The sequence below is a fragment of the Camelus dromedarius genome, chromosome 2 (genome assembly GCF_036321535.1).
Source record: "Camelus dromedarius isolate mCamDro1 chromosome 2, mCamDro1.pat, whole genome shotgun sequence".
Classification (NCBI taxonomy): Eukaryota; Metazoa; Chordata; class Mammalia; order Artiodactyla; family Camelidae; genus Camelus; species Camelus dromedarius.
The window spans coordinates 61,508,880-61,535,551 of record NC_087437.1 but is presented as its reverse complement, the minus strand read 5'-3'; the positions used below and the strand labels follow the sequence as shown (position 1 = coordinate 61,535,551).

Sequence of the window (26,672 nt, the reverse complement as noted above, 5' to 3'; positions counted from 1 at the left end):
ACGTAAAAGAATATTCATAGAAGCAGTTTACAATAGCAAAAACCTGGAAACAACCCAAATGCCTATCAATGGAAGACAGCATGAATAAACTGGTCCGTTCACACAATGAACTACTATAAGCAATCAAAATCAATGAGCTATAGTGACACACAACAATATAAATAAATATTATCAATGTAATACTAAGTTAAAAAAAAAAGGGCCCCAAAGAATAAATACAGCTTAATATCCTTTTTATAAAAGTAAAACACAAAAACTTCTTAAACATAATTTTTAGGAATATGGATACATGCAAAGGAACTATATAAAAAGAAAAGCAGTGGAATTATAAACAAGGGATTCAGGGTAAGGGAAAGCAGAGGGATGGGATGGGATGGGGGCTGGGCACATAGTGTAAGTTATTGTCATATTTATTAACTGACTGCTTTAAAGAAAATAAGTGTAAACCCAGTCTTGGATAGATGGAGAAATTCCTGTTTTCTAGAACTTTTACTACAATTTTAGTTCTAGAACTTCCTGATAAAGCTGATTGACTTTCATGTAAGTAAATGTAAAATCATGTGGCATTAATTTGGGATTATAATGTACATGCCAAAAAATGAAGTTCATACATTTGTAGAAACAGATGGTACTGAAATTCCAATGACTAATACTGCCCCTTTCTTAAAAAGTATAACCCTGTAGTTGGAAAATATGAAAAAGTTTGAATAAGGAGTATTTTTTATATAAATGGAAATTGGAACTCATAATTTACATTAAAATTCTCTTTCGTTTCACTTTTAATTCACAAAAAAGTTTTCTTAAGTTTGAAAATTCCTATAAGTCGTATTATTTTTAATGGAGTACCTAGCTTTTATGGAGTTAGCCTATACCCCTCCCTCACAGAGTAGTGCTGAGTCTATTGCCTTACTGTGGCTCTAAGCCCAGCCTCCTTGTTCCATACAGCCAATGCCCTCGTTTAGGCCTGAACTTGCAAACTAGTAACCCAAAAGCCACATTTAGCCTACAGATTTGTGGTTTGTTTTTTTTTTTGACGGGGGGGGGGGCGTGTAATATTTACATTAAAAAAAATCTCTTGCCAATTTTTAAAAATTTGGAAATTGTACTTAAAAATGCAGATTTCAGCTTCACTGAAAAATCAGGGTATTTGACAACTCTAGGCCCATATGCCCATTTAGCAACATTCAATTATAGCTAAGGTGAGACTTTTCCTTCTTGGTTGAGTCATGGGGGTTCCAGTTCAGAGAGTACCATTCTCCAACAACTTGCTCACTTCACTCATTGACATTACTTGCTTGGCTACTATAGGGACTTCCAACTTCTCATATCCATTCTTCTGCCCTTATCTCCAACATATCGCATTCCCTCTCTACGTTGTCAAAAGTAGCTTTCTAAGCAGGCTTGATCAAATCACTTCTTAATTTGCATTTCCATGATTTGCTCCTAAGTGTTCTCAGAACAAAAATCCAAACTCCTTAGAATGGCTTCATGATCTGGTTTGTCTGCTCACCCACACCATAGTGTTCCTCACCTCTTCCCAGCTCTGATTACTACACAGAACCATCAGTTCCCAAACCAGCATACTTCCTCATGTCTGTGCGGCTCTCTCCACCTTCTCTTCCTTTCTTCTCCTGGCTAAATCATACTCATCCTTAAAAACTCCGCTCTGACATCAGTCCTCCAGGAAAGCCTTTTCCTCCTGCTCTTCCTTTGTGATCCCAAAGCAACCTGAACCCTTCTGACTGAGCGCTTCATTAACATATTTGAGGTCCTCAAACACCACCACCAAGTGTTAAACCAGGGTAGGCCGAAGTGGAGTTAACCGAACTTGGATTAAGACCAGCATTATTTTCTAGTCTAGCCCTCCGACCAAGTTGGGTCCCAAGGATGAAGAGTTAACAACAGTGCGTTAAGACTCCGGCCTCCGGCCTCCGGAGACCAGCGTTAGTGGGCGTTTCAGACCTGGTACCCAGCGGGGCGCACGACGGAAAGCTCGCAGACTGGGTCTGAAGTCCGCCGCGAGCGCAGCCTCTGATTGGATAGGGCGTTGCATGCCGGGCCTTCGAAGTGCTTGCTGGGAGTTGTAGTTCTTAGAGCCGGAAGTGTGGGTGGCAGGGATAGAAACCGCAGCTGAGGCAGCAGTCACTGCCGCTGCCATCACCCGGCTGTAGTGCATCACCCTGCGCCCACCGGCGGGGGTGCCTCCTCCGCTCCCAAGGGGCTCAAGGAGTCCTGAGGGGCGAAGCGGCAGGGACGCTTCTCTCTTCAGAGAAGAGGCGACGTCGCAGCCCCGGATGCGGCCAGAGGGCGCGAGAATGGAGCTTGGCGGCTGCGAGGAGGGCTTGCCGGAGGAGAGCAGGTGGGCTGGGAAAGGCCAGGGGAGTCGCTGGCGGATGGATGCGCTGAAGCAAAGGGAGGCTTAGAAGGGCTCGGAGAGCACGGGGAGACGTGCTGGATGCGACAGACATGAGGGAGACTGTTGTGGGCGACTTGTTTAGGAAGAAATTCTGAAAGGAGTGACGGGCAGGGCGTGGATAGGACGGACGAGGGAACAAGCTCAGTGAGGGTAGAGGGGGAGGGATAAGGATATGTTCAGGGCAGGGGAGCAGAAGTGGGTGAAGCTCAGACCCAGGGCTGCTGGAGAGGAGGTGGATATTGAGAGGTGCTGTAGTGAGATTTCATAGGCCAGAGTCTATAAATGGGAGTAAGGGACAAGGTTGGTGCCCCGACTGAAACTTGCGATGACAGCAAGCCAGGCCATTATTAACAAGGTTGAAGTGACGATTTCTGGGAGCAAAGGTTAGGCATTACGAGTGGCCTAGAGAGAAACTTAGGCAAGATGAATGTGAGGAAGGAGGCTTGAAGGAGGGCCTCTGGATGAAAGTGGGCGATTGTAATGGTAGTGGAATGGGGGTGGGGACTTGCTAATGAGACTGGAAATTGCATGCTTGCCCTTTGTCAATGCCGGATCCCGGTCAGAGAGTAGCAGGACCTCTGTCTTTTCTTTTTCACCTTCAAACGCTTCAGCTTTCCCCCACAATGCAGCTAAGGAATTTCCCGTTTATTTATATGGAACTGTTGTCTTCGAGTTCACATCTTAAAGAAATTAGAAAATTTAAGATTTTAAAAACTACTTTGGCCAAATGGTGGCTTGGACTCTGTAGAGTTGCTTCCCATATGTAGGGTTTGCTTCATAAATAACTCTGGTCTTAAATGCTTAAGAATCTAGAATGGAAAGGGTAGAGCAGGAATGTGGCTTAAGGAAGTCTTTATTGACTTTTTAAAAATTCAGATATAGTTATAGTCGCAGGAGCAGCAAGATTCAAAGACTGGAGGTAGAATATTTACCTCTGAGAAACTATCAATAGGGGAAAATTAATGAGGTGTTGTACCTGGGTAAAGACCTGGCTGTTGTAAAGAGTGACTCCTCTTTTATGTGCACAGTTAGTCTGTGGCTTACTTTACAAATCCTGGGCTGACAGGACCTTGGGGTTCCTGCCGAGATCTGTGAGTGATGTGCTCAGTGAAACTGAACATCTTACTTCCCTTTTCCATATTTCAGTTTCTGCTTGTGTATATTTGGCTATTTATTCTTCCTCCAGATGTCTGTGAACTGTGTCATGTAAAAGGTCCCATATAAATTCTAAGCAAATTTTAGGATTATTTATTTTCCTCTACCAGTTCATGTGTGAGAGATTGGGTTGGAAATTCAAGTTCAAATTTCCTCCCCATCTACCTGGGTTAGTTATTTATTTAATGTGTATAACAAACACTTATTTACTACATGCCAGGCATTACTTAGGAACCTTACAAGTATTATTTAACCTTTATAACAACTGCATGCAATAGGTAACTATATTATTATCATTTGACAGATGAGTAAGCTGAGACATAGACAGGATAAATAACTTGCCAAGGTTGTATGGTAAGTCCTTGGTGGAACTGGGATTCAAACCCAGGCAGCCCGGTTCCACTTCTAATACCTATGCCATATTGCCTCTCACTATGCTAATATGCTTGGGACAAGAAATGTATAAGTAGTGAATGTCATAGCATTCTTTGCCTGTCATTAAGGACAGTAGGACAACTCCATTGCAGGTATCTTTTTCTGTCTATTATTCTTTCCATGCTTGCCACTTGACCAAGGAACTCTAGTCAAAACTTAATTTCAGCAGTGGGATTATCCTGCTATGTAATACAACTGTGATATAGCCTACTCTCTGTTGTTGGCTGATTAACTTAGAAGGTGTTCTTTAATGAGGCTTCGTGGCACTGATGGTCTCCTTAGTTCCAGATAGTCAAATGGTAAATAAAATACATGCCTTGTGCCTGAGAATTGAGGCATTATGGTTGGGTCACTGCAAACCTAACTTTTCTATGGCCAATAAAACCCCCAAATCAGAAAACATTTTCTTGATAAGATGACATCATTTTTTTTAACTTATGAAGGTTAAAACGTTTCAATTACTTTCTGAAAGCAGTTGATGTAGTGAAATGTGCATAAGCTTTTAAATCAGGTAGATATGCATTTGAGTTCTAGCTCTGCTGCTTAACTTGGCTCATACTGTTTGAGTAGGAAGAATAATACCTTCCTGAGTGATAAGTTGGAAGGATTCAATAAGAAAATGTGCATAAAGCCCCTCGCAGAATGCCTGGTATGTACTGAGTGCAAAAAATGTCTATTTCTATTCCCTCACCAGTTTTCTTGAAGTAAGGTGGGTGTGTGCTCTTCCAGTTGCCGTTTGCACAGGTATCATCGCTTGCTCTTTCTTCTGCCATGGCTCCTCTATCAGCATTGAGCACACTGAGGGCTGGGGTGTTGGCCTAGCTTTTAACTTCATCCTTGGAGTGGAATGTCATAGATTTCCCTATTGTTTTCCATCTAATTAGTCATCACTCTAGCAAAATGCTGTAGTGCTTAGGGATGATACTTCAGTCTTCCAAGGGTTTCCTAAATGCCAGTTGTTTGGAAGTTGTCTGGTGAAATTACTAAACAATTAATGGAATGGTTCTTCTAGCATTGCTCTGTCACCCTCAACTGCCTTGGACTACGCAGTCTACTTCTGAGCTTGGATGCGGCTTCCTGCACAGTTTTCCTGGTGCAGTGGTCCAGATAGAGTCAGAATTCAAGTATTAAGATACTCTTTAGTGTCTCCAAACAGAACTCATTATGTTGACCAAAACCTTTTCTTCCTCTTTTCTCTATCTCAGTTAATAATGTTTTCCATTCAGTCAATCAAGCCTGAAACCTCAGAGTGAAATCTGATACTTCCCTTTCCTTCATTTTACATATCTAAGCCATCACCAGGTCCAATGAATTCTGTTTCTGATTTTTCTCTTGAAGCTTTTTTTCCTCTCCATTTCCAAATATATTGGCTTATATTACAAAAAAAAATCCAGGGAGCGGTATTGCTTCAGGAATGGCCAAATGTAGGTGCTTAAACAATGATTTGTCTCTATGTATGGGCTCTTCTTCTCCATGTGTTGTCTTCATTCTCAGGCAGATTTTTCTACAAGATAACCCTGAGCAACTTTAAGTTTAGCAATCCAACCAAAAAGAAAGAAAGAAAAAAAAAACAATGCCAATAGGTTCAGCAAAAGTGAAAATTCTGGGGCTGACTCTTTTTGGGCTGACTTCAGTTATGTTCCTGTTCTTGTAATCAGGGTATGGAAGATGTTGCTCAGTCAGGTCCAAATTATATGTCCAACCCTGAATCCTGGGGTAGGGTAATACTTTCTTGGAACTTCATGGACCAGATTAAGTGACAGAGGGGTGATTCCCCTGTAAAAAAAAATCAGTATTCTGTTACCAGAAGAAAGGGACATGAATTCTGGGCAGATATAAACAAAATATTCACTGAAGACCTTTATTATTTCTCATTGTGGATTCTCTCGGTCTCCTAACTAAGCTCCCAGCCTGAACTCAGTCGTCAGTTCCAGACAGCCTCCACATTGCTACCAGATTAATTTTTCAGAAGCAAAGTTACTGTAACATTTTGCTCAGAAATGTTCAGTGATTTCTCATTGAAAATAGAAAGTCAAAACTTCCCTGGTAGTTAATCTGTACTTCAGTCCCTGTGATGTTCGCAGTTATAAAACCAAGGCATTTGCTTACTCTCACGTCTCCTTCCTCACCATTCTCATTCTTGCTCCTCTACCTTCCCAGCATTACCTCCTCCTTTGCCTGGAGGGCTCTTAGTTTTCCTTTAAATAATGCTCCTTCAGAAGGCATCCCTGACTTGTCCTTTTGCATCTCTCTTATTACAGCACTTCTCACTTCATAGCATTTTTAAAAAATGTAAGTGCCCATTTTCTCCATTGCATTCTGAATACTGTGAGAGCTGGGGACTCTCCCACTTTAACCACCATAAGCCCAGTGCCTAGCACAGTGCCTGACATATAATTAGTGTTCGATGGATATTTATTTAAGAAATGAAACGGCAAAAGTTTGGTCATGCTTTTTATGGTTAGGCAGGTGTCAGTGGTACTGCTGCCATTGAAAGGGCCTCTTTTTTTCCCTTTCTCTTTATTTATTTTCACATTTATTTTCATTTTCTATTCTCTTCCCTTTCTTTCCTTTTTTCCTTTGACCATGCTTTGACAGTTCATATAGCACTGGTAGCAAGGCAGGAGGATCACATGATTTTTGAGTAATCCATATTGCCAGTCCAGTTTAGTATCCAAAAAACCCCACAGAAACACACTTTTGAAGCTTTTAGGGAAAATGCTATTGTCAGAGCCCAGGAGCAGGAGGTGTTATCAGCTGACAGCAGGGACCATAAGCTGAAACTTTTCTCAGTATCTATTCTCCCCACAGCTGCCTCTGATTTTTATAGCTGCTTTATTACTTTTTCCATAAATGGAATTTTTTTTCTGTTTTTCGTTTTGTTTTGTAATCTCTCCTCCTTAAGTTTCACCAGCCTACCTGGGTGGTTATAGAACAGCTCTGTTCAACATGATAGCCACTAGCCACATGTGATAATTTTAGTCTGAATTAATTAGAAGTAAATAAAATTTAAAATTTCAGTTCTTTAGTCACTCTGCACAGACTTCAAGTGCTTAATGGCCAGAGTGGCTAGTGCTGCCATATTAGACAACATGGATATAGAACATTTCCAGCATCACAGGAAGTTCAGTTGAACAGTGTTATAGACTTAAATCTGAATATTTCAGGAAAGAACTGTAGCATACTTACATGTTTTTAGTTCCTCTGGATCAGGCTCACTTGAAGTGTAACCTGCACTTGTTTGGGAAGAGAGAAAATTATTAAAGGAAGTCATAAATTGCAGTGACTAAATAAGGATGTGGCAAACTGTCTCTCAAGGTTTATAGGGCCATACCCTTTGCCAGTGAAACTCACAAGAATCCTGCTGGATTGTAGGACTGAGTAGATAATTGATTTTTGAATAGAAAATAGCAGAATTCCATAATTTATAAAGAATTCTGTCTGCCTATGAACTCTCTTGTTTCGATACTTTTGAGAAGAAAGTAAGAGTCATAATGCCATTCCTCTTCACCCCTCTTCAAAACCATGATTTTGTTTTTGCTTCCTTAGGAGTTCTTTGAGAGTTTAAAAATTTCCAAGGGTTTTTTTGTTTTTTGTTTTTCTGTTTTATTGCTTTCTGGCCAGAGAATATGTCTGTACTACTTCTGCTTTTAAGGATTTATCGACTTTTTGTATTTGTGTCCCTTAGTACAAGGCTAATTTTTGTGACTGTTCTACGAGTACTTAAAGTGTTCTTCAGGATGTAGTTTTCTGGATGAGCTAGAACAACCTTCTTAAGTAGATATTATTCAGCTCTTCTAATCACATTTTTACTTTTGGTTTTCATGACCTTCCATTACCATTGTTTTTTCCTCTCCATTTCCATTTTTCTTCTTTTTTTTTTTCTCTGCAGTTTTTGTTTCCTGTGTGTGTTTTGTTTTAAATATTTGAGGCCATATTATTAGATACATACAAACTAATGAGAGCTGCATTTTCATTATTCCCATCTTTGTCTTTTTAAATGATTCTTGCCTTGAATACAACCTGGGTACTAATATCATAGTTTCCTCCTACTTTTTTGTTTGACTGGCTGTTTTGTTTCAATAGTTGAAGTTATTCCATAGACATTTATTTTTATCTCATGTATGCTTGGTCTTAATTCTGTCATCTTTTAAAACTGAGTTTTATGTTCTTTTGCTGTTTCCTTTCCTCAGCAATTTTTAAGATAGTTCAGTTTTAGTTCTAATGATGGTTACTTTTACTTTAAAATAGGATCCCTAAAACTGAGGCGACTGAGGCAATGTCTTTCCTTTTTTGCCTTTGCTACTGAAATGGTGTTTTATGCTTCTTTTACTTTGGTTGTAAAGCATTCTTTCTACCCACACTATGTAAGATGTGACTGTAAGGTAATGAGATTGGCTTTCTTATATGACTTATGAAATCAATCTTAATTGTTTTGTGGTAAAACCTTGTAAGTTTCTTTTATTCTGTCAAGTAAGCAGATTTGAGTCTCTGTTATATACAAGGTACATCCAATATTGAGGATGTCTTTCCAGCTGTCCTGCTTCAGTGAGAGCACCATGAACCTAAAAAGAACCTTGAAATATGTGCTGAGAAGAGATTTGACCCTAGTTTAAAGGCAGTTAAGATATTCTTTGAATGAGTAAGATGGCTTTATGGCTTTATGTTAGGTACCACTTCTGATTTAGTTGGATTTATTAGATTTATGCAATGTAAGTTCAAAGGAAAAGGACAGAGAAAAGGGAAGTAATACTACTATTACTGTAATACTGCTCGATGATGGTGCTTTCTGTAGATTATCAATTATACTCCTCTACGAAGCAGTTGTTCTCTCCCTTTTACAGATGAGGGAACTGACGCTTAAAGAGTTTAATGGCTTGCCCAGGGATGCTCAGCTAGTTTGTGGAGAGCTAGGATTCAAATTCAGCTCTGTAGAGGGAGGGGATAGCTCAGTGGTAGAGCATTACACTTAACATGCACACGGTCCTGAGTTCATCCCAGTACCTCTGTTATAAATAAATAAATAAATAAAAATATTAAACCTAATTACTTTCCCTCCCCCCAAAATAAAACAAATTCAGCTCTGTGAAGCTTGTTCTCTTTCCACTGAATTACATCTTCTCTCTGCTTATTAACATATAAAATACAAAAGAAATAGAAAAAACATGGTCTCTGTCCTTAAGGAAACCATATACTGTTAAATATAAATCTTTTTTAAAGGATTATTATTAGGAGGAATGGTATATTGACAGCATTTGTTGTGGGGTTTCTAACAAAGTAGTTGTAACAGGTCAGATTATTTAGAAGTTCTTGGGAGAAGACTGAGCTAAAGCTAAACCTTAATCCCTGAATAGAACAGGAAGAGAATCATTCCAGGTGGAAAGGTCTGCATGAATGGTCATGGAAGTAGGCAGTAGGTTAGCATGCTTTTAATAGAGTGTGATAGAGAGAGAGAGAGAGACTGTATTAAAATTGAGGAGTACTGAGCAGGATGGAGAATTTTTGAAGTTTGTACTAAGGAGTTTGCATATCATCGTTGGTTAGGTTTCTGACATAAGAGATTTTCCTTCCTCTTGTTAAATCTACTCATTGTTGAAATTCAGTCAATTTGACATCATTGACAATTTAGTATGGTGAAGCATTTGTTGACTAGATGTGAAGTTACAAAGCATGCCTCCTAGACATGTAGATTCCCTCCTGGACGCTGAGATTCTGCTGTCAGCCACAAGAGGGATGGGTTTGCCAATGGTTAGGTTCTCCTAAGAGTCCCAGGGCTGAGAGTGTATAATACAGTATGTTTTTTCTACAAGTATATTATTTATTTAAAAAGCATGATAAATATTTAACTACACACAACAAGTTAAATACTATGTAATTAAAAACAGAAAATATGGAACCAGATAAGAAAATTAAACACAAAGTCTAAAAATTAAACGTGGTAGTCTCTTGCTACTTCAGTGTTAACAGTAATTATTTCACTTAATTATGTTTTTCTCTGCTGTAAGAATGAACCCATTACTTCTTTCTAGGAAGTGAATTCTGGTATTAAAAGTCCTAGGTGCTTGCCTAACCACAGTCTTTCAGCATAAGATGCCCTTGATACTTGAGTATTTTTTAAAAAAATCTTTTATGGTACTTTCCAGCTTGTTTGCTAACTTTGTTCATATTATTGACCTTTTGTTAATTGCTGGTCTCAAAGAAGGCCTAAACAGCTTCTCTCGTCTCTGCATTCCCCTTATAGAACCAAAGGTAACCACTATTAACATACCACTATTTCTCAGTATTTTTATGTTGCGATCATAAATAAAATTTTACATTTTGCTTTTTATACTTTAACATACTTTCATTAGCTTTGGAAACTCTTCCTAATTAAAAGTTTTAATGGTTTCACGATATTCCATCATCTGGATATCACACACTCTCCTCACATTTCAGGGATCAAGTCATTACCTGACTTGCGACAACCTGACCTTCAACTCTGATCTCAGGTAGATACCACATTCCAGTCCAGATACCTGGCATACCGTAGTGGGGATATGCTAGTAAGTTGAAGCTGTTTCTTTTTACCACTGAGAAGAGCCTTGGGGTTGGAAGATACACCAGTATATATTTCTTGCATTGAATTTCATTTTACAATTGCATAGTACTTATTATTACTTACTATTTATTTCACTAATTGTTGGTGATTAGTTATATGTTAATTATATGGTATAACATTTTAAAAAATAACATTTGCTTACTCTTTTAACCTGAGTGTCACTTCTAGTTATAATTTGGCAAGCTTAAGACTGAGTTGGCATTTAGGAAAACTGTTTTTACTTGGGTATCCTTATTTGAGTTGCTTAAGCAATTCCTGTTCCTCTTCAAAGGAGGAAGGTAGTCAAAATCCTCCCAAAAGAAAATAGGTAGGACTTTATTCTGAGATTGGCTTTGCTGTTTGTTGAGAAAAATAATTCGAGTAGAGATGGATTATGCTACCTCTTGCCACTCAGGCTCATCTTCCTTGACATAGGGTGAGATGCTTAGAAAGACTTGCCTTTAATTTATGGTGGTTAAAGAAGAGCACTCTGTGTACTCACAGAAGTGGCTCTACAAAGGGCTGCTTTGAGCCTAATACACTTCAAAGTCCTTGCCTGTGCCCGGATGAAGGTTACATGTGAATGCAGGATGATACCATCCAAATAATTACTTCCCAACAGGTTTAGCCTAGGAAAGACTGATCTTACGTACTAAAAATCTGGTTAAAGAGGGAGGGCTATTTTATTTCTCATGGTGATCTGTTTATTTCCATTTACAATTCACATATGAATGAATTAATCCAACCACTGTGTGGGCTTCTGTTGAACTTAATATTTCAACTCTCTGGAAATGATAACAATACCATTAGGATAAAGGATCCTAGAAAGGTAGACACTAAACAGACTAGCTATGTAAATCAAAATTTTTTAAAAATTTACATTTCTTCTACATGAACATACACCAAATGTAGATGATTTGGCACATCTTAGAGTAAGAGCCACATTCTTTTGTAGTTTTAGTATCTCAGAGACACTTTATTTGGGGGAAGGAAAGTTCTTTAGTTTTATCTAGAAGTTAATAGCAGATCTGAATGCTCACGGTTTCTAGGATTTCAGTGTTCTTTGTATAGTTTTGGAAACAAAGCCTTAGGATGATAGGGTACTTGGTGTCTACTTTCAGGATTTATCATGACAGTTACACTTGTAAGATCAATACAGAATGAATCAGAACACAGATGTGCAGAGTCACTTGAGGAACCAGTCTGGCTCTCAGGCCTGCAAGAGTTGATTGTAACCTGTTGGAATATAAAACTGTGTCAGTCAGGGCACATTAGCCCTGAGGAAGTGTAGGAGATGGAGAATCCACTGAAGCAAAAGTTGGCAGTCAGTTGGCCTCTATGATGACAATCTCTCACAGTACAACAATAAATGGCACACCTCAGTGCTGTGTGCATCTTAGTTATCTTGAAATGTCTCTCAGGACTGGTTTAGAAATAGAACAGGCAAATGGCCAACAGATAAAGGAAAAGGTGCTCCACATGACCAGTCATCAGGGAAATGCAAATCAGAATCACAATGAGATGTCACACAATTGGAGATGAGTTTGACATCTATCAGAAGGGCTGGCATCAAAAAAGCAAGAGATAACGAGTGTTGGCAAGGATATAGAGAGAAAGGGACCCTTGTGCACTGTTGCTGGGATTGTAAATTGGGGCAGCCACTGTGGAAAACAGTATGGAGATTCCTCAAGATATTAAAAATAGAATTACCATATGGTCCACAAGTCTCCTTTTGGGTATATATCCAAAGGAAACAGAATCATTATCTCAGAAAGATATCTGCACCCCCATGTTCACTGCAGTATTATTTAAAATAGCCAAGACATGGAAACAACCTAAGTGTCCACTGACAGCTGAATGGTTAAAGAAAATGTCACACCACACATATATACACACAGAGGAATATTATTCATCCATAAAGAAGGAAATCTTGCTATTTGCAACATGGATAGACCTTGAGGGCATTATGCTAAATGAAATAAGTCAGAGAAAGACAAATACTGTATTATCTTATTTACATGTGGAATCCAAAAAACCTAAACTCATAGAAACAGAGAACAGATTGGGGTTTGCCAGAGGGAGGGGTTGGGAGGTGGGGGAAATGGTGAAGCGGGTGCAAAGGTATAGACTTCCAGTTATAAGATAAATAAGTTTTGGGGATGCAGTGTACAGCATGATGTCTATAGTTAACTGTGCTGTATTCTATATTTGAAAGTTGCAAGAGAGTAGATCTTAAAAGTTCTCATCACTGTTATGAGGTGACAGATATGAATTAAACTTACTGTGGTAATCATTTCACAATATATACATAGATCATTATGTTGTACACCTTAAACTAATATAGTGTTATGTGTCAATTATATCTCAATAAAACTGGGGGGATAAAAGAAAGAACAGGGGTGTCTGGTGACTCAAATGTTTAATGACGTAAGGTTAAAAAAGCCTAGTGTCTCCCAGTTTGAATAATTTCCTGGTCTCAAGGCCTTCAGAGAAGAAGACCAGAGTGAGATACATCTGGCTTTCCCTTTTTAGATGATACTCCTGTACCAGACCTAGCTTCATTTGTTTTATTTTATTTGTCTGCCTTTCTTTACTCTACTCATCCACTTTTTCAGAATGGCTCAGAAAGTGCACAAAATGTGCAAGAGGTTCGTTTTGAGTGCTGATAGAATTAGAAAGATTTCCAATTCAAGACCCTCCTACCTATATGTGCATTTAAATGATATTAAAATAATTACGGGGAAAGTTCCTCGAAGAAATTATAACCATTCTATGACTGTCCTTGAAGAGGAAAAAAGTAGTATGCTAATGAGAAATGAAAGGGCTAGGTCAAGTGTGCAACAAAACAATTGGAGATGAGTTTGACACCTCATCTCCTCATGTTTTCCTTCCCCAGGTTGAGTTGGTGCATTCAATTCTTTTCACTCATTTGCAGCTGGTTTTGAGTTTTTATTGGGTCAGAAGCTCTGTTGAGAAAATGCTGGGATTTAAGAAGAATCTTAAAGATCATCTAGGGCAGCCATTTTCAAACTTTTCCACTAAAGTGTTACGGATGGTCCAGGAGAAAAAATCAGTATTTGATTGATTTGGGGACATGTCCCAAGTGACTCAGTGCAAACTTAAGACATTTTGGTCTCAATTTTAATTTAAAAAATCATGGGGGAAAATCATGGGCAATAGTATTCTTACCCATAATATTTATGTACAGATATATGTACTTAGTACTGGAAATATAGTTAATAAAAAGTTGTTTTTTGGCTTTTTTGTTTGGCAAAAGATTTCTGCTTTTGAGCACATGCCCTCATTCCCTTTATGTATTGCCCATGTAATGTCATTGTCCAGAAGTGGATCTTAATGGGTCACACTCCTAGAAACACAGGGTTATAGGCTACTTATGTGAGGATGGAATGGTAGTAGATGAAGATCACCTTACAAAGCACAATATGTCATGTAAATATGAGGATTTAAAAAAAAAATCTTAGTGTTCTTTACAACTTCAGTCCTCTCAGAATTGGGTCTTACACCCAAGTAAAAAATTAATGGAGGAGAGAATGCTAGGATGTAGGGCAGGAGGTTTCTTGTCTTAGACTTTCCTTGACATGGTCAGGATCAGGTACAAAAAATTAACTAACCATTGGTATAACTGATGTCTTTGCAGGAGGGAGCACTGGCAGTTGCTGGGTAATTTGAAGACTACTGTGGAGGGTTTAGTATCAGCCAACAGTCCCAATGTCTGGTCCAAGTATGGTGGCCTGGAGCGGCTTTGCAGGGACATGCAGAGCATCCTCTATCATGGGCTTATCCATGACCAGGTATGTGGACACTTTCTTTTCTTCTTTCTTGCCAGGTTGGCTGAATCACTTACTAGAAAGAAACAGTTGCATTAAGTTGTTGGCAGGGGGAAGATGAAGGCAACTAGTCTGTGAGCCCTTGAAAGCAGGACTGTGATACGATGGTGATGAGGAGGAGAAGGATGATGATGAATCATTGAGATACTCCTCTTAAGAGTGTCCTAGGATGTATCTGAGAAATATTTACAGGTATTATCATTTTTAGGATATCCTATGAGCATCATTTTACAGATAACTGGTTGATGCTTATGAATGGTAGTTTTAGTTATAGCTTACATTATTTTCTGTATAAACTTTATTGATGTTGAGTTTCTTTTCCTTAACACCCTCAAACACTCTAATAAGCTTTGAGTATTAAAAATGAGGGGAATCTAATAATACTCAATGGCTTCTGCTTTACCTTTGGCAATTACTCTATTTGCAGTTTTAAATAAGGTTTGGTTCTGGATAAAATTGTCAAGTGGGTCATTGGGTCTGATCCTCCTAGTTAAAAACAAACCTCACAAATACATGCATAATTTGTGTTCCAAATACTCATGCTCTTCCCATGTCAGGGCCTAGTATTCTTCTCTGAAACTCTTTCTTCTGAGCCAGGCTTGTCTTTGTTTTTTTATCAGAATTTATTTTTAATTAGCGCCACACTGGAAAATATCTAATCAAATGATTGATATTAAGATATTCATAGTTGATAGAATTTAATGTGCTATCCTCCCTTCTAAAAATAAGTGTATATTACCTCTGAACAAACTCTTTAACCCAGGTTTCTTGTTGGTATTTTCAGCATTCAGTGGAAAAGTTGGCTTAGGTTAGATTTTCTTTATTCAGAGTAAGTTCTGAAAATGAGAGACCCTCTTTCTTAAAGAGTTTTGAAGATATGGGGAAAATTTTTAGCCTTTAAAAAGCTGACTTCTCAATGGTCATCATAATTAAAACATCATTCCAGGAAGTTGGAGGCAACATTGTGGGGGTAACAGAAGTCTTTGGAATCAGACAGAATGCAGATTGAAATTGCTCAGGTCTTTGGTGGGGGGAAATGACATCGTAGTTATAATTATGGAGTTTTGAGTCCGACTGCTCTTGTTTTAATCTCAGCTTCGCCACTATATGGTATTGGGTGAGTTACATAACTCTATGCTTCTGTTTCCTCATTTGTAAAATGAAGAGATGACTCTACCTCATAGGGTTGTTGTGAGAATTCAATGAGGCAATACCTGAAGATGTCTTAGAAAACATAAAAAGTTGTCTTTTGGTCTTAATTATTAGGTGATATTAACTTTTTTGAGCCTTTTCTTATCCGTAAAAATGATGATAATATTATTTATATCATAATGTTTGATAGATTAAATGAAACAGCATAAAAATTTGCCTAGCACAGTTCATGGTACATAAGAAGTAATTAATAATAAATGTTCCTTTCATTTTTTTAAGTTCAAGTTACATGTAGTCCTATGAAAAAAATTACGACCATTGAAATTTACAAAATAAATAAGTTAACCCATTGAAACCTGATTCCTGCCCTTACCCCTGATGTTCTTGCTACTGAAGTCTAAGTAAGTCCATGTTACCAAATCCAGTGAACTTTACTCCTTTGAACACTGTCTTATGTTCTCCACTGTTGACTATCATCAGACTTTGACTTGTGTGGCATTATTATCTTCCGATGTCATAGAGATCTTCTTCCACCTCTGTGACCACCTTCTTAGTTTCTTCCCTGTAATCTCTTCCTCTTAGATTTTAGTTCTTAATGGGTTTCAGTCCTGTGTCCTTATCTCTTTGTACATTTTCCTGAAACAATCTCATTCATTTGCATTGTTTTAACTGTCACTTGTAGACTAACAACCCCCAGCTCAGACATCTCTGCTGATCCACATGACTAGCTCTCTGCTATACATTATTATCTGGGTGTCTGTCCTACAGGCCAAGCACAACATGACCCAAAACAAACTTACTTTCTCTCAAGGTTGCCCTTCCTCCTGATGTTTTCAATACTAATCTGTGGCATTGCTAGCTACTTAGTCTCCCAAGCCAGAAATGGGAGTCACATCAACATGTTTTACAAAAAAGCCATACAGGTTTCCCAGACTGATGACCTAGATAGCTGCCAGATTAGAGGCACTGACATTTAGTGGTTAAAGTGCTTGCATCTTGATAACAAAAAAGTTCTTTTCTTGGTTCTGTTACTAATTGTGCATTGTCATCTGGAGTAATCACTTCACTATGTTACAAGGCAGTTTTACCATCTGTGCCGAAAAGAGAAAATGTGTCATGATGAAATAGTAAAGTCAGTGAAATTCCCAAATGAGAGATGCTTGGTAAATGCAAAACAGTCTTATTGTTATTAGTAATAATATCTTCGAAAGCTCCTAGTCATCAGAATGAAAATATTAAAGTGTATGGTCACCTGTGAAACAGCAATACTGTTAGTAAGTGAAAGCAGAGCAAACCAGGCAAATCTGTCACACACACACACACATTTAGCAACAAGAGGCTCCAGTGGGAAGAATCAAAAACGAAAGTTGCATACCAGTTTCACACTGCTGCTGTGTTCTGCCTTGTATAGACCTAAAAATTAAAGCCTATGTTAAGGATTGTTTTCCCTTTCATTTCCTCCCTAAAGATTAAGGCTTTCAAAGGCTTCTGGCTGCTGTGTCATCAGGAAGCTATTCTGGGTGTTGTGCCCTTGGAGGGGGAAGGGATACAATGATTCATGCTGGTCATATCTCTTCTGTGCTTTCATTAGGGATGTGTCATGGAATGTGCAGTGTATTTTTGTAAATCACTCAGGGCCTTAGGAAAGCTATAGCATCATGGTCATATTCTTAGAGAGACCTCATTTTCCTTGGCAGTCTGGCTTTAGTCGGGGCTACCTTTTAGTCTTTCCATAAGGCAGGGCATATTTGATAACCCCTTTTCTGTTGCTTAGAAATGTGGAGACACTCAATCCCTGAGATTTCTCAGCTGAATAGGAGAAGTGCAAAGATCCTCTCCTTCCTTCACCACTTAGACGACACCTGTACGTGGCAGTACAGATGGCCCAGTTTAAAAAGTAACAATAAAAGCAAAAAAGACTATTTTTCTTTTCTGAATGTGTGAGTAATATACATATTTTTATTTGCTGAAAATTTAGAAAATACCAAAAAGAATTTAGAAGAAAGTAAGTTATTACCCATAGTCTCAACATCAAGTAATAATAATCACTAACATTTTGGTAGATTTTCTTAATTTTTTACACATTTACATGTTTTTTTTTTAAGATTAAGATTGTTGTAATTGACTGTACTTCAATTAAAAAAATAAATTTAAAAAATATTACGATTGTACTGTATATTATCACTCTGTAACTTGCTTTAAAATATTTAATTTTTAAAATAGAGATTTACATGTTTAAAAAAACGAAAAGTATAAAACCATATATATGCAGTGAACCATCTTGTTTCCTTCAAGTTGCATAGGTAAGCACTGTTTTCCAGTTTCCTTCCAGAGAATTTTTATGCAGTTATAAAAGCAAGTATTAATAATTTTTGCTATGCCTTTTGATTTGTCATATAAATAAAAGCAGACTATAATCACTATTCTACACCTGGCCTTTTTTCACTTGATTTATCTTGTAATTTATTCCAACTCATTACATAAAGAGCTTCTTCATTCTTCTTACAGCTGTCATTTTGATAATATTCCATTCTCTGTACTTACCATAATTTACTTAGTCAGTCCCCTGGTAATGAACATTTACATTGCTTCCAATCATTTGCTATTAGTAACAATGCTACAGTGAATAACCTTGTGTGTAGGTCATTTTGCCATTTACCATAGAATATTCCTAGAAGTAGAATTCTTAGGCTAAAGGGCATATATATTTCAGTTTTGATAGCTATGACTAAATTGCCCTCCACCAAGTTATGTCGGTTTACACCCTCACCAGCATTGTATAAGAGTATCTGATTCTCCATACCGTTGACAATATAGTGTGCAATTAAACTTTAAACCATCGCCAATACGGTAGGTGAAAAGTTACATTTCTCTTCTCTGAAAGATTGTTTATAAGAGCCATTAAATTATTTTTTTTGTGAATTTTTCCCTGTATTTCCCCCATTTTCCTTAGAGTATTAGTCTTCTACAGATTTTTTGTATCTCTTTACTTTTTAAGGAAACTATTTATTTGTCTCTAATGTGTATTGCAAATATTTTTTCCTGTTTGTCTTTTGACATTTCTTATGATGGCTTTTACTATGCAGAAATATCTGTTTTTAGTAAGTCAAATTAATCAGTTCTCCTAGGGCTTCTGGGTTCTGTATAATGTTCTGAAGGGGCATCCTAACTCTACAATTATTAAAAATGTTTCTCCATGGTTTCTTCTATTACTTTGGTAGCTTAATTTTTACATTTAAACCATGCTATCTGTGATTTTTTTTGAATATACTTAATTCCCTTGGCACATGGATCTATTTCTGGATTTCTCTTATGGTCTGTTCTCTCTTTGTGTGCCATCACCACTCAATTTTAATTATGGTAGCTTTTCATTATGGTAGAAGTAGTCCCTCACTCACAGAGCATCATTTGTTGTTGATTTTTTCCCCCAATATTCACACATTTGTCTTATATTTACTTGTTAACTACCACATCATTTTTTGATGAGAATAGGAAAAGCGTTCTTATACATCACGACCTGCATCATTAGCTGATTGATTAAGTGAGGGGAATTAAACATTTGTAAGATACATCACTCAAACATTTTATTTTAATTTAAAACATCTAAATTTACACTTAATCAACAGTCTTTGGATATGGAGCCAAACCTTTTCTGTGAGTATAGATCCACTGATGGAATTCCACATCATCTTTCTTGTATATATTGCACCAATAATTTATCATATAGGACTTCCAGTTTCAGTTTCTTTATGATGGACTAGCAACTTAAAGATCCTGTAATATGAATATAAAATCTATATTTTAAGAGTTTTTTTTCCACTAACTTTGAAAGTTGTCTTGACCTTACGTAATTTGACATCAAGTTTTTGTTGAGGTTATTGGTGGACATAAGTTTTCAGCTTCTTGGGAGGAAGGTATAGCTCAAGTGGTAGAGTGCATGCTTAGCATGCACAAGGTCCTGGGTTCAATCCCCAGTACCTCCTCCAAAAAATAAATAACTAAACCTAATTACCTTCCCTCCAAAAAAAAATTTTTTTTTCAACTTCTTTGGGTAAATACGAAGGATTGAGATTGCTGGATTATATGGTAAGAGTGTGTTTAGTTTGAAAGAAGCTGCCAAACTGTCTTCCATAGTGGCCATACCATTTAACACTGCTACCAGCAATGAGTGAGAATTCCTTTTGCTACACATTCTTACCAGCATTTGATATAGGCAGTGTTCTAGATTTGAGTCATTTGTTTTTTTTTCTTTTCCCTTTGGGCTATTCTAAGAGGTATGTTTGTGTGTGTGTGTGTGTGTGTGTGTGTGTGTGTGTGTGTCTGTGTCTGTGTGTGTGTTTAAGTGAAAGCAAGTTTATTTAGAGAGATACACACTCCACAGGCAGAGTGGGGTCCGTCTCACTCAGAAGGGAGAGTGGCTTAGGAGATACACATTCCATAGGCAGAATGTGGGCCATCTCAGAAGGCAAGAGAGAGTGACACCTATTGTGTTGTTTTAATTTACATTTACCTGATGACATGATGTGGTGCATCTTTTCACATGCTTATTTGTCATCTGTATATCTTCTTTGGTGAGGTATCTGGTAAGGTCTTTGGCCTGTTTTTTAAATCAAATTGTTTTCTTATTTGCTGAGTTTTAAGACTCCTTTGTATACTTTGGATAACAATCCTTTACCAGTTTTGTCTTATGCAGCTATTTTCTTCCAGTCTGGAGCTTGTCTTCTCATTCTCTTGACATTGTCTGTCACAGAACAGTTTTAAATTTTAAAGAAGTCCAGCTTATCAGTTCTTTCTTTCACGGATCATGCCTTTGGTCTTGTATCTAAAAAGTCACGTCATACCCAATATAGATTTTCTCTTACATTATTTTCTAGGAGATTTAATAGTTTTCCATTTTCCATTTAGATCTGTGATTCATTTTGAGTTAGTTTTTGTGAAGGGTTCCAGGTCTGTGTCTAGATTCATGTTTTTACATGTAGTTGTCCAATATTTCAGCACCATTTGTTGAAAAGACCGTCTTTGTTCCATTGTATTGCTTTTGCTCCCTTGTCACAGATCAGTTGGCTGTATTTATGATGGCCTTTTTAGGGGCTCTCTATTCTGTTTCACTGATCTATCTGTTTGTTCTTTTGCCAGTACCACACTGTCTTGATTATTGTAGCTTTATAGTAAGTCTTGAAGTCAGATAGTGTCAGTCCTTCTTGAAGAAAAACATTGTTCTTCTCCTTCAACATTGATTGGCTATTCTGAGCCTTTTCCTTGTCTATATAAACTTCAGAATCAGTTTGTCAGTATCTACAAAATAACTTGCTGGGATTTTTAATCAGATTGCATTGAATCTATAGATAAACTGGGAAAGAACTGACATTCTTCACAATACTGAGTCTTCATATCCGTGAACATGGATTATCTCAGCAATTTAGTTCTTTGATAGTTCATCAAAGTTTTATAGTTTTCCTTGTGAGATCTTATATATGTTAGGTTTATAACTAAGTATTTAATTTTTGGGGGTGCTAATGTATATGATATTATTGTGTTTTTAATTTCAAATTCTACTTGTTCATAGCTGGTATATAGGAAAGCAGTTGACTTTTATATATTAACCATATATCCTGTGACTTCACTGTGAAAACACTTAATAGTCCCAGGAATTTTTTTGTTGATTCTTTGAATTTTCTACATAGACAGTCATGTCATCTGTGAACAAAGACAGTTTTATTTCTTCCTTCCCAATCTGTATGTCTTTTATTTCCTTTTTTTGTCTTACTGCATTACTGGCAAGGTACTTCCTACTTCAGGGACAAAGCCTCAACAGAACTGATCCAGAAAAAGTGTTCTTGTTGTGCAGGACTTCTTGTTGTACAACCCGAAGACTGGCAGCTGGTGTTTATCCTTTCCCTTCAAGGCTCAGAGGTTAGCAGCTTTATAGATAAGGGCAATCCTGATCATAAACCCAATTTTAGAGTTAGCCTATCCCTTCCTGCCTTGTATCCTGGTGCTCGTTTCTCTTCCTTACTAGTAAGTGTCCTTTGTGATATTTTTTTTTCAGAATAGGATACTTTCATCTGCATTAAAAACCTGTTCAGGCAGATATCCTTTCTCAATTATTTTCTTAATGGCATCTGGGAACTCATCAGCTGCCTCTTAGTTGGCAGAAGCTGCTTCTCCAAACCTCTTTCTAAGATTATCTAACCATCCTTTGCTGGCATTAAACTCTCCAGCTTTAGCTCCTCCACCTTCTTTTAGCATTAAGTTGTCATATAATAACTTTGCTTTTTCTCAAATAATATTAGAGTCTATAGGTATGCCTTTCCTATAGCAATCCTGTACCCACATAAAAGCTGCATTTTCAATATGAGATAAAAAGGTATTTCTCAAAAAGGACAGAATTTTTGTGCCTGCTGGCATAGCTGCAGTCACAACTTCATGAATTTCCTCTCTTTTTTAAACAATGAATGGCCCTTATTCTGGATTCATGTATCTTGAAATGGCAGGAACTAAGCTGCAGGCCTCAATCTATCAAGCAGTTCAACTTTTTTTTGTAATGTCATGACTTTGCTTCTTGGGAGCACATCCAGCATCACTAGTGGCACTTTGTATGAGTCCCCTGGTGTTATTCAAGGGTTTTGGTATTGCACTAAACACAAAAAATACACGAGAATTGAGACAGATCACTTTTTAAAAAATAATTGAATTATAGTCAATTACAATGTGTCAATTTCTGGTGTGCAGCATAATGTCCCAGTCATATATATGTGTGTATATATATACACACACACGTATTCGTTTTCATATTCTTTTTCCTTAAAGGTTATTACAAGATACTGAATATAGTTCCTTGTGCTATACAGAAAAATTTTGTTTTTTATCTACTTTTATATATAGTAATTAACTTTTGCAAATCTCAAACTCTCAAATTTATCCCTTCCCACCTCCTTTCCCCTGGTAACCATAAAATTGTCTACTATGTCTGTGAGTCTTTTTCTGTTTTGTAGATAAGTACAATAGTGTCCTCTTTTTTTTTTGGTTCCACATATGAGTGATATCATACAATATTTTTCTTTCTCTTTCTGGCTTACTTCACTTAGAATGACAGTCTCCAGGTGCATCCATGTTGCTGCAAATGGCATTATTTTATTCTTTTTTTTATCACTGAGTAGTATTCTATTGTATAAATATACCACAACTTCTTTATCCAGTCATCTGTCAGTGGCGATTTAGGTTGCTTCCATGTCTTGGCTATTGTGTATAGTGCTGCTATGAACATTGGGGTGCATGTAGAGACAGATAATTTTTTACTGCAATATGCAATTTACTGGAGAGAAACTGCTCACATGGAGATGATTAGTGTCACATGGTGTTTTAAGTGGACACTTGCAACGCTTGAGCTCACAATAATAACAACAGGAGGTGAGTATGAAATTATTACAGTGGTACAATGTGTACTACAGTTAATTTTATGCAGTTATGATTTAATACTGCATCTTTATACTTGTTTACATTACTCTTGACTGAAAATGGCACCATTTATGATTTATAAGTGTTTGTGTGTGTAAGTTTTGATAAACTAACTTTTAAAAATAGGTTTGTATATATTTTATGGCAGTAAATGATAAACTAGGCTAATATAAACATGTATTTTATGCACTCATGACATACTTAACTTTTCCTAATTTTTTCAATATTTCTAGGCTATGCAGTTCATCTGCGAGTTATTTTCAAACTGTTGCAAATCTCCAAAATAGTTTTCAATATATTTATTGAAAAAATCCACATATAAGAGTTCAAACCTGTGTTGTTCAGGAATCAACTATGTAACCTTCTGTATCATATGCATGTAGTACCTGCTCAAAAGAACGATCAAAATAACTTTTAACAGTTATCCATTAAAAGAGTGAATGTATGTATTCAATGTATACAAATACATTTGTATGTATTCCTGTGATTGCTACTAAGAACCTTTGTTGAGGCATGGGAAGGCTATGCTTTTCTTTTTCCTCTCTTTGAAAGTCAGCAGTAGAACTAGATGTGGTCCAAAACGGTAATGATTTATTTACCTTATGTGTTCCCATAGCAGATGTGTTGCCGCCAGACTGATTACTGGCAATTTGTGAAGGACATCCGTTGGCTCAGTCCCCACTCAGCCCTTCATGTGGAGAAGGTAAATGACGGTGGCCATAGGCTTCGTTTTTTGATGAAGAGTCTCCTAGGCTAGAAGGATGGTGTATGTCAAGTTTCCTATTAACTGAGAAGAGAAAATTACGTCTGGATAATAGACAGATAGGACTTATTTGGGGGGAGGATGATTTGCTTTAAAAAAATAAACCTTACAGGGGGTAGGGTATAGCTCAGGTGGCAGAGCGCATGCTTAGCAGGCACAAGGTCCTGGGTTCAATCCCCAGTACCTCCTCTAAAAAAAACTAATAAATAAACCTAATTACCACCTCCCCCAAAAATAAACCTTTCAAACCCATTGCTCTAAGCCACTTTCCATCCTCTGGGGAAGGCATGAAAAAGTTTTGTTCTTTTTGAAAGATTTGCAAATATGGGACCAGAGTGAAGTTTTTCAAAATCCAGGGCAAATGGCAAGAAGTGTCCTGAATGATTGGGGGAAGTAGGACTGATAGGCTGACAACTATTTAAGAAGAAGAGGATTCACCAAATAGGAAGAAAAGTGAGGCTTCCAGAGGCCAGTGTGAAATGGAGCCAAACATGTTCCTTACAACTTTAGATACTGTTATAGCACTCTACTCTCCTGTCCTCTCAGCTCAGCGTATCACCCCCGATTTCCAACCAGGAAAACAGAGCTCAAGGAGGTTAGGAGACTTGGCTGGAGTTACACAGCTAGTTCCAGATTAATCACCACCAAATTATCTGCTTATTTAATTCTTTATTTTCTAATATATTCAAAATTAGAATAATGTAATAAACCCCCAAATATCCATAACCCATCTTCTATAATTATTGATTCATGGCCAGTCTTATTTCATGTAAATTCTACCCACTGCCAGATTCATTACTGAGATGATATCAGGAAAAATATTGTTTTTAAATGATCTGGGAACCAAATCAGAAGGTGTCACTCTGGCCTTGTGATTTTTCTTACGTAGATTTTTTTTGTCTTTATCACTTTATTTTTCCCACCAACCCCCATCCTCTAACTTTCTTTTCTAGAACATTTCACTCTAGTCATTTCCTCTTAGAAGCTGCCTGAAATTGCCATCCATACATTTTGCACTAATCCTGGACTATGAGACCTGGCTTTTAGAAACAGCCAATAGAAGGAAGTGTCAAAAAGAGAATGTTGTGACTAGAGGCAACAAGAGGCTCTCAGATGGTTTCTCTTTGGTGAAGAATCTTTAGTGGCATTTTTCCTAGATTTTTTTCCCCCATATTTTTCTTGCAATCTTTTCTGGAGTACCTGCTATTGAAGACTCTGCGGGAAGCCAAGAGGTCAAGTTCATTCTTCCTCTAAATACCCCAGAATAGATGCCTGTTTGGAGTTAGAACATGAAGAGATGGATGTAGCAGCTTTGCCCTCAGCAGGAGCTGCATATCAGGTTCTAACTGCTCAGTCCCTTTCCAATGGCCCAGTCCAGCAGTGGAGCCATCAATCCCTTCATTCTCTCTCCTCCCTCTATAACCTCCAGATGCTACCTGGAGGGAAAATACCTCTGAGTGCCTCCTCTTACCTGTCTCAGTTTAGTTCTCAGGTCCTTAGGCCCCAATCTTGCTGGATTTACCAGGATCTGTGTTTTAACTCATGCCTCTTTGCCCCCCAGTTCATCAACTTGCATGAGAACGGCCAGAGCAGCACCGATGGCGTGAGTGAGCGAGCCGTGGCAGAGCTGTGGCTGCAGCATAGCTTGCAGTGCCACTGCCTCTCAGCCCAGCTCCGACCTCTGCTGGGGGACAGACAGTATATCAGAAAATTCTACACAGGTAGGTGGAGGTCGCTTAGCCAGGCTTGTTGCATGTACTTTCTCATTCTCTCCCACTTTATTTACTCTTGCTTTACAGACACACTCTTACCCCAGGGTCTCTTACTTATACTTGATGCCATAGAGATTCTGATCAGAAACATGTGTCCAGTCTTCTCTCTAACCTATGTAAAGCACCATCAAACTTTATGCTAAGGTACTTCCCTACTCCCATACACACAAATAAATAAAAATAACTGCTATTTACGTAGAGTTTCCTGTGTTCCAGTCACTGTTATAAATTTTTTTTATACATATACGCTTAACAGCAGCCCTGAGAGTAGGGTATTAATATCCTTGTTTTCCAGTCAGGGATGCAGAGCTCAAGGAGGTGACTTGGCCAAAGTTACCCAGAGGCAGAATTCAAATCTGGGTCTTTCTGATTTTGAGGCCTCTGGTCATGGCCTCTCCACTATACCACTCATTACTTAGCCTCTTCTGTATTTTATTTGTCCCTACTTCCCCTTCTGTCCACAGTGGTATGATTATCCTCAAGTCATTTTTACCTTTTCCCTCTCTCTTTCCCTGAGCTTCTCCCAGAGCCATGCAGGGAAGCTAGAATTCTCCCTCTTAGGCTCCATCACTGTGGGAGTTTTCTCTCCCCAGATACTGCTTTCCTGCTAAGCGATGCCCACGTCACGGCCATGCTCCAGTGCCTAGAAGCAGTGGAACAGAACAACCCTCGCCTCCTGGCTCAGATCGATGTATCTATGGTAAAAGGGGCAAAGAATTATCTGTGTCTGTGTGCTGACCTCCTAGACCTCGCCATGATGTAACCCTCGGTAGCAGACTGCTTCACTTAGACAACTGTGAACTGAATGACTTTCATTAAAAAAAAGAAAAACTTAGAAAAAAGGAGGTATTTAACTTACCATTAAATACCTATTAAAGTAAAAAGTCCATTTGTAAGTAAACTTATGTCTGTCTGAGGAAGGAGGTGTCTATTTTTTTTAATCCATCCTTCTTAGTTTGAGTAAGCATCTCCTTAAGGGCGGGCTTGACAAAGAGCTGGGGAGAAGAGGGGTGATTTTGAATCAGGCTGGCTATAGATAGAGCATCAGACCTAGTGTGGCCTAATGTTATGCAGCATCATTTTTGTCCTCAAAATA

General features: G+C 37.9%; 1 protein-coding gene across 11 annotated transcripts in view; it reads left to right on the top strand.

The window, feature by feature from the left end:
- RUBCN (rubicon autophagy regulator) overlaps window positions 1–26,672 on the top strand; it is a 56,812-nt gene that overhangs the window by 5,573 nt on the left and 24,567 nt on the right. For 5 of the 11 annotated variants that reach the window (XM_031454422.2, XM_010994440.3, XM_010994442.3 and 2 more), the window contains exons 1-5: window positions 2,117–2,359; window positions 14,242–14,395; window positions 23,658–23,744; window positions 25,366–25,525; window positions 26,170–26,276. In XM_031454422.2, coding sequence (XP_031310282.1) covers window positions 2,295–2,359; window positions 14,242–14,395; window positions 23,658–23,744; window positions 25,366–25,525; window positions 26,170–26,276 — 573 coding nt within the window. In that variant the 5' untranslated portion in view covers window positions 2,117–2,294. Of the gene's footprint in view, window positions 1–2,110; window positions 2,360–14,241; window positions 14,396–23,657; window positions 23,745–25,365; window positions 25,526–26,169; window positions 26,277–26,672 lie in introns of those variants that run through there. The other 6 variants (XM_010994444.3, XM_010994441.3, XM_010994438.3 and 3 more) reach the window with 4 other exon arrangements.